Genomic DNA, 8,727 nt, shown 5'->3' on the forward strand with positions numbered 1-8,727 from the left:
GGGCTGCTCGCTTTCTGATAAGAGGATGACAGAAACCACCCCGTTGGTGTTTCTTCTAGATTTTGAAATACTGGCATTCTTTTCTCGAGCCCTGAGCCTCCCCCTGAGCCATGCTCGTGTAGGATTTGGAGCTGGCTCCTGGGAGCGGGGCCTCTGGACCCTGATGGCCGTGGCCCCTGCCCGCGTGCTGTGCCCGCGAGGTGACCGAGCGTGTGCGGGCCGTGTGCAGTGCCCACAGAGGTAGGTGCCGTGACAGTGTTGCTGCTGGGGGTTAATACCCTGTGTTGTCGCATAAGGGCCCGAAGAACACGCGGCCAAAGCAGCCCCCCACTCAAGGGGTCTCCGTCCCCTGACCTGACCTGCTTCGGATGGGTCACCTGTGCTTCTGACGACAGGTGTCGGACCGCTTCCCTCGTGGTGCCTCTGGGTGGATAAGCGTTAGTGTCTCGGTGGTTACCCCCTCTTCTTTCTTGCGTTTCTCTGGCAAGACGGGCAGCCGGACCGGGATGCATGCTCCTTCTCCGGTCGATCAGATCAGAGGCCCGAGGTCCTTCCCAGAGCAGCGTCCGCTCGGGCTCAGCTGCGGGACGTGTTTTCAGGAAGCCGGCAGATTTGCTGACCTTGCTGGGGACGCTCCGTGTGCGTGGGCTGGGGCACGTGTGGTCACTGCCGTCGGAGCCCTCCCGTCCGCTTCTCCGCCGTGGGCCACTGCAGGGCACAGATGCCCAGTTTTTCTCCTGCGCGTGGAGGGGGCGGGAGAGGCCCCCGCACGTGGGTGTGCTTTGGTTCCGTCTGTGACTCCTGGCCTCTGTGAGAGGCGAGGCCTCGGCCCGTGGCCCCGTGGCCTCCGTGGACCGAGTCCTGTGGCTGCCACACGCCGGGCGGCTTGCAATTCCCGGTTGCATCCCCGTCCCGGATGAAGGTGTTCTGGATCCCGGCTTTGGAAACCCTGTCTTTCCCGTGTTTACTGTTCGGGTGTTGAAACCCAGGCAGGGAGGCTGGTGTGTTTGTGGGTGTGTGCTCTGCCTCACAGGCAGCACAGGGGCTCCCCTGCTGGGTGTACGTGTAGCGAGGGAGGTGGTGGGGCCCGGGAGCGGGGAGGACCGTCCTCAGCGAAGAGGTGAGCCGTTTGGGTCACGGCGACCCTCGCCACTGCTGGAAACCCCTTTCAGGACACTTCCCCTTTTCCTGTGGACAAGTGGCCAGTGAGCCGAGAGAATTCCTTTTTACTTTTTTAAGTTTATCTATTTATTTTGAGAGAGAGACAGAGCGAGCGAGGGAGGGGCAGAGAGAGGGAGAGAGAGAATCCCAAAGAGGCTCCGTGCTGTCCGCGCAGAGCCTGTTGCGGGGACTGATCCCACGAACCGTGAGATCATGGCCTCAGCCGAAATCCAGAGTCAGATGCTTCACCGACTGAGCCACCCGGGAGCCCCCAAATTCCTTTTTCTCCAGGAACTCTCGGTCTTTGCTCTTAGGCCTTCCACTGATTGGGTAAGGCCCACCCAAGTCATGGAAGGCTATCTACTTAAAGTCAGTTGATTGCAGATCTCAAAAAATACCTTCATGGCAACATGTACACTGACATTGGACGATGTAACTGGACAGCACGGCCTGTGGCCAAGGTAACCACTCACAGGTATTGCGCGGGTGGCAGACTGGAGCCTCTGTGTGGACAGTGGGTCCCTGGATGAAGTGTCCTTGGGTCTTTGGCGCGCATATATTGTAGAGGCAGCTGCGCCCGGCGCTGGCCCCAGACGGCCAGGCCCTCTTCTCAGCCCGGGAGGACACGTGCTTCCTTTTTCTCATTGCACCAGAAGAGCTTTAAACGTCTGTGCTTTTGTGAACATTCCTGGGGGTAGCTGTTTCCACGGGCCGTTCTCCAACCACGCTCACAATCCGTTCAGGACAAATAAATAAACTAAAAAAAAAAAAAAAAAAAAAAAAGAAAAAGAAAAAAGAAACAGCTTTCTGATTCTCACATGTTAGTGACTGGCTTTTACTTGGCTGTCACCTCTGGCTGCACATCACGGGCGCCAGGGAGCTTCTGACAGGATATTGGTACCGACCCCCCTGTCACATCCTGTTTTACAGGCTCTGGGGTGAGGGGCCCGAGCATCACTATCATTTTGGAATTAATGAAGCAGTACATGCACATGTTTCAAACGTGCAGCCCGCGTCGCAGCGTGATTTCTGATGGCCACACCATGCGTTCAGTTGCTTCCGACCGCGGAAGCCAGAACAAGACCGTGTTCAGGGTAAAGGGGGCGGGCGGTCACCTGGCCCGAGGACGGCTGCAAATAACAGAGAAAGCAATGGAACGGTTTGTGTCCTGTGGTCCAGAGGCTGCCTGGGACCCCTGCGGGCCGCTCGCCGACTTGTGTCCCCGGGGCTGCTGCTGGGCGGAAAAGCTCCGCTGATCCCGTGCGGCAGCTACGGGACGAGGCGCCCCAGAACGGGAGAAGGCCATCTCTGAAAGTAAGGCTGGTCAGTAAGACAGGCTAGGGGACTGGTCGGCCGCCAGAGTGGCCAACAGGCCCCGGAGACAGTCTGTAGATGTGCTGATGAAGAGACCAGGATGCGGGGGGCCTGGGAAGGTGTTTGTCCTTGGGTGGGCAGGGCTCTGACCCTCCGTCTATTTAAGCAGCACCGACGCGGGGCTTGGCGGGAGCAGGTGCACGTCTAGGTGGTTCCTGTCCCGGTTATGTCCTCTTGCACGGCCGCCCGCTGGCGGGACTGTCCGCGTTCCAGCGATCGGAACGGAGGCCCAGCTACTTGCCCAGGGTCACACTGTGGGGCTGTGAGTGGGGATAGTCTGTGCTTGGAGCCAGGCTCTCCCACGGCTGGTTAGACCACAGACTGCCCGGTACCTGGGCTCCCGGCTCCTGCGTGCGTGGGCCCCTTGCTGTGCTCTCTGGTCTCAGTTTCTCCCTCTGTAAAATGGGGGGAGGGGGAGGCCCCCTTTGTGCGGTTGCTGGGAGGACCTCGTGGCTGTGTCCACCGTCCCCATGCCGACCCCGCTTTCTCCCGGTTACTGCCCCTCCTCCTCTCCCCTGCCCCCAGGTCCTGGCTGCCACCGACCCCTACTTGGAGTCCACCAACCGGTATTTGTCCCGTGACTGGCTTGTGGCCCTTCTGTGTTCCCTGCAGCATTATTCGCAGTCCCTAAGGAATGGAAACACCCCAAATGTCCTTTGACAGATGAATGCATAAAGAACACGTGTCTGTGCGTACAATGGAAGATTATTCAGCCTTAAAAAAGAAAGGGTCTGCATTATGTGAGTATGTGGGCGAACGGGAGTGATTTGCTTCACGGACAAGCCAGGATTCCTGGACAATCACACGCGCTCCCGGCCCCCAGCCCCTGCGGACCCCCACGGCAGGGGCCGCCCTGGCCGCTTCCTGGAGGCGTAGGAGGCTGGGCCCCTCCCCGGACTCCTGCCTCCAGCTCGCTGGCAGGCGGTCTGGCGGGGCCACTCCAAGCCTGGCAGCCTGGCTTCCCACCTGGCCTGCGGTTTGGCCCTCGCTGACCCGCACCCCCCTTGGCTGGCACAGGTCAGCCGCTTCCCAGGCGTCCCCAGAATCGGGCCACAGGGCTGTTAGTTCCTCAGTGTGAGCCAAATAGAGGAAACTCCCGGACTTCCCAGAGCCTCGGCTGTGGAGCTGGTGTAGGGACGCAGGCTGGGGCAAGTGGGTGAGAGAGAGAGAGAGAGAGAGAGAGACACCCTCCTGGTGGCCACGGGAGGGGAGCTTGTGCCCTGCTGGGTCCCGCCGCCCACGTAGGCCTGGAGCAGGTGTTTCCCATGTGTTAACGGGAGCCTGACCTCACAGCCCAGCTGCGTTCACAGACCTGCAGAAAACTTAAGAGGTCTGGAGTTCAAACACCGTGTGAGGCTCACAGAGCCAGTTCTCAAAGGCCGAGTCTTAGGGAGCCACCCCTTTATCGTTGCTGTGTCTGGATGCCGGAAATGCCGGGGCTCCCGCTGGCCCTGGGCCAGGGCTAAATTCAGAACCTCTGTTCCCGGTGCGACTACCCCGTGCCCGTGTGGGCACCGCACTCTTGTGACCGCCTACCCGCCGCGGATTGTGTCTAAGCCAGAATGTAAGGATTTCGGGTGCAGAAACCGCTCACTCGAAAATTCTTTGGTTGCCAGGCCGCCACACTCTGTCTGCGTTGGCTCCTGGGCGAGCAGTTGGGTGATCGGAACAGCAGCTCTGGTCTCCTCTCCTTTCAGGCTAGCGTTTGGGATTCTTCCATTCTTACTTCCTTCGTTACTCTGAGTTTTTTCTTGGTGTGTCCGTATTATTTACTTTTTTTAGTTTTTTAAAGGCAAGTCAGACATTTTTGTCTGGAAAGGAAAAGTATTTTCGGCATGGGCTCAAACACAGTTGCCCTTTTGTCCCCAGTGAAGTGCGTAACAGACGGACAGACGGTCCCCCCGGGATAACTGGAATGTCCCTTCACTCTCCCCTCGTCGGCCCTGTGGGCTCTGGCATGTGGGGCTGGTCACCTCTCCTGTTGGAAGATCTCACGATGCCCAGATCGTTCTAGACGATTAGTGTCTGAAAGGAGAGTCCTCGTCAGTGGTGATGGTGGGGAAGCATTTCTTTCTTTTCTTCTTTGTTTATACATTTTTGAAAATGTTTGTTGATTTTTGAGAGAGACAGCGTGCGAGCAGGGGAGGGGCAGAGAGACAGGGAGACACAGAATCCGAAGCAGGGTCCAGGCTCTGAGCTGTCAGCACAGGGCTTGAACTGTCGGGGCTTGAACTCACGAACCATGAGATCATGAACTGAAGTCAGACGCTTAGCCGACTGAGCCAGCCAGGTGCCCCTCTCTCTCTCTCTCTTTTTAAAAAATTTTTCTTAGTGTTTATTTATTTTTGAGAGACAGAGAGAGATAGCATGAGTGGGAGAGGGCAGAGAGAGAGGGAGACCCAGAATATGAAGCAGGCTCCAGGCTCCGAGCTGTCAGCACAGAGCCCGCTTCGGGGCTTGAACTCACGAACCGTGAGATCATGAACTGAAGTCAGACGCTTAGTCGACTGAGCCAGCCAGGTGCCCCCCCCCTCTTTTTTTTTTTAAATTTTTCTTAGTGTTTATTTATTTTTGAGAGACAGAGACAGCATGAGCGGGAGAGGGCAGAGAGAGAGAGAGGGAGACCCAGAATATGAAGCAGGCTCCAGGCTCCGGGCTATCAGCACAGAGCCCGATTCGGGGCTTGAACTCACGAACCATGAGATCATGAACTGAAGTCAGACGCTTAGTCGACTGAGCCACCCAGGTGCACCCCTCTCTCTCTCTCTCTCTCTCTCTCTTTTAATTTTTCTTAGTGTTATTTATTTTTGAGAGACAGAGAGAGACAGCAAGAGCGGGAGAGGGCAGAGAAGAGAGAGAGGGAGACCCAGAATATGAAGCAGGCTCCAGGCTCCGAGCTGTCAGCCCAGAGCCTGACTCGGGGCTTGAACTCACAGACTGCGAGATCATGACCTGAGCTGAAGTCGGACGCTCAACCAACAGCCACCCAGGCGCCCCTCTCTTTTCTTTTTAACTAATGCCTGCTGTTGCCAGTTTTAAAGTTGGTTTTTAAAGATTTCTTGACCATCGTCTCCCAGGGTGGGTCCAGAAAGCGACGGGAGAGCACAGCTGAGTTTCTGCCTGTTGGCACGGGGCGTCGTTTCACGGGAACTTGTGATGAGACGATCTGTGTCAGGGCTACGTCGTGCTCATGCTCACGGGCAGGAAGGCTGTTCTGTGGGTGCTGGATTCCAGAGCACACGCCGCTGGTCAGCAGGCGGCCCTGGGAAACTTGCTTTCTGGCACATCACTTTGACCTTCAGCATCTCTGCAGGGCGGGACACGTCGCCCCTCCAGCCCCTGCCCGACCGGGCCTGGGCGGCACCTTCTCTGCCCCTCCCCCTCCGGATCATTTGGGGGGGACATGTGGGGCCTTGCTGGACAAGAGGGGAGCCCTGGCTTTGGGTCTGGCTCTGTGCGAGGGGAAGTCAGCTGTCAGGTGTAGGTTCACGCCGTCTTTCTCAGCAGGCTGCTCTCCACCCGGAACTTAAAGTGAGGCAGTCAAGGCCATTTCAGAATAACTGGGGATTGGGGTGGCAATTGGTTGTGTTTCTTTGGTCATTTAGCTGAATGAAAACAGTGGTTTATTGACGGAGGACATGTGCTTTATGTGAATATACGTGTGTAGGTAACAACCAGCCTTCAGCCCGTGCTCCTGAGACCCCCCGGGCCAAAAGTTCTTCCTTTCTTTTTTGTCAGGGATCCCTTCCTACCAGGTAGTGTGAGCCCATGACCCTTTCTCTGAATACTGGATTTAAATGCATGCAGGGGCGCCTGGGGGGCTCGCTTTCGATCTAACTCAGGTCCTGATCTCACAGCTCACGGGATTGAGCCCCGCCTCGGGCTCTGCACTGACAGTGTGGAGCCTGCTTGGGATTCTCAATCTCTCTCCCTCTCTCTCTGCCCCTCCCCTGCTCATGCTGTGTCTGTCTGTCTCAAAATAAACAAACTTAAAAAAAAAAAATGCATGCATTAAAATTCAAAGCTTCCCTTGGAGACCAGGCTTCCTGTAACAGCAGGTCCAACAGCTGTCGTTCCAGAGCAGGGGGTGGTGCCCCCGGGTCCCTGAGGGCCTGGACACTCACTTCTTTTTATTTTATTTTTTAGTGTTTATTTATTTTTGACAGAGAGAGAGAGAGAGAGACAGAGCATGAGCAGGGGAGGGGCAGAGAGAGAGGGAGACACAGAATCCGACGCAGGCTCCAGGCTCTGCGCCATCAGCACAGAGCCCGAGGCGGGGCTCGAACTCACGAATCGCGAGATCCTGACCTGAGCCGAGGTCGGATGCTCAACCGACTGAGCCACCCGGGCGCCCCTAGGGATGCTCACTTCTTTGTGCATGCCAGTGTCTCGATCAGGCCCAGCTCCAGCCGCACCTGCATTCGGGGTACGGCTCCATCGTCCCTCTGGGGTTGCTGACCTCGGGCAAGAGATAACCTGCATGTCTCTTTTCCTCTTCCGGCCAGGGCGGGAGCAGTTCCACGGCCTGGGTTCCATGTACTGCCGGGGAGCGACCGCGGTCATCCTCATCTACGACGTCAACCACCCGCAGAGTCTGCTGGAGCTGGAAGACAGGTTCCTGGGCCTGACGGACACAGCCAGCACTGACTGCCTCTTTGCCATCGTGGGGAATAAGGTGGACCTCGTCGAGGAGCCGGCTGCAGAGGACCAGCAGAAGGACGGGCGGGGCCCTGGGGTGGCTGGGCGTGGCGGCGGAGCGCCCAAAGCGCCCAAGCAGGTGCAGCCAGAGGACGCGGCGGCGTTGTATAGAAAGATCCTGAAGTACAAGATGCTGGACGAGAAGGATGTGCCGGCCGCTGAGCAGATGTGCTTTGAGACCAGTGCGAAAACCGGGCACAACGTGGACCTGCTGTTTGAAACCTTGTTCGACCTGGTGGTGCCTGTGATCTCGCGGCAGAGAGCCCAGGGGCCGCCGCAGACCGTGGACATCACCACTTATAAGACGCCCGGACAGACCCCATCTGGGTGCTGTGCCTGATGCGTGGGGGCGCCGAGCCCCGGGGTACACGATTGGCCAGGGGATGACCAGCGCGGTCGGAGGGCGGGTGGAGCCCAGCGTGTTCCTTAGTGGGGCCGCACACCAGGAGGAGGTCCCAGGGCCAATGCCAGCTGGTGGTTTTGCGGCCGCTGGGAACGGTCCCTCGGTCTGTGTCACTGTGCCGGGAGGTGGGGGGACAAGCGAATCCCCTGCAGAAACCACCCTTCTGAGCTGAGACGCCCAGAGACCGCTGTCCCCTGCTGCCTCTTCCCTAACAACCTGGCCTTGCCGGAGGCCGTGGCCGGGCTTTGGAGGGCACCCGGCGTGGCCCCCGCACCACTTTTATGTTGTTCTCAGACATCGGTGCCTCCTGGGTCCTACCATTTGGTACTTGTGTCCTGAGGTAGCATGATGATTCTGGACATGTTAGCTTCTACACAATCAGGAATCCCTGCTTCGACGTGGGTGCAGCCGTATGAGTGCGCGTATTATTAAAAAGGATTATAGGAAGACCCTTGGTGTGGAGTCTGTGTTGATTTAGACTTTATTTTCACTGCTGGTGGACCCCTTGCCGGGGCTTCTGGGAGGTGGCTGTAAGCTTAAGGTACTTGTCTTTCAGGGCGCCTGGGTGGCTTAGTCGGTTAACCGTCTGACTTGACTTTGGCTCGGGTCATGATCTCATGATTCGTGGGTTCAAACCCGGAGTCGGGCTCTATGCTGGTGACGCGGAGCCTGCTTGCGATTTTCTCTCTCTGTCTCTCTCTTTCTCAAAATAAATAAATAAACTTAAAAAAACAATGGGAGTATTTCAGCCAGCTGGGGCCACTCGTCGCAGACCCTTAACCTCTCACAGCCGTGGGGCCTGGATGCCAGAGGTCCGGGGGGGCCAGATCCGATTTCTGGTTGGGCCCCTTCCTGCCTTGCAGACGGCACCTTCTCACTGTGTCCTCATATGGTGGAAGGAGCGAGCTCTGGTCTCTCTTTTCTCGTAAGGGCACTGATCCCATCATGAGGACCCCACCCCCAGACCTCCAAAGGCTGTCACACGGGGAGGGGCAGGGTCTGGGCTTCAACATCTGCGTCTTGGGGGAAGCAAGCATTCGGTCCATAGCGGAATGCAGAGAGGCAGAGGCCAGCCTGAAAGCAGTGTGTTT

The 8,727-nt window shown here is 57.6% G+C and overlaps 1 protein-coding gene across 1 annotated transcript in view; it reads left to right on the plus strand.

Moving 5' to 3' along the window:
- The window catches only part of RAB20 (RAB20, member RAS oncogene family), a 27,983-nt gene extending 19,898 nt beyond the window's left edge, over window positions 1-8,085 (plus strand). The window contains exon 2 of the mRNA XM_040487085.1: window positions 7,041-8,085. Coding sequence (XP_040343019.1) covers window positions 7,041-7,573 — 533 coding nt within the window. The 3' untranslated portion in view covers window positions 7,574-8,085. The remainder of the gene's footprint in view (window positions 1-7,040) is intronic.
- The last annotated feature ends 642 nt before the right edge of the window (window positions 8,086-8,727 follow it).

Source organism: Herpailurus yagouaroundi, unplaced genomic scaffold (assembly GCF_014898765.1).
Source record: "Herpailurus yagouaroundi ecotype Mexico unplaced genomic scaffold, PumYag 164, whole genome shotgun sequence".
Taxonomy (NCBI): Eukaryota; Metazoa; Chordata; class Mammalia; order Carnivora; family Felidae; genus Herpailurus; species Herpailurus yagouaroundi.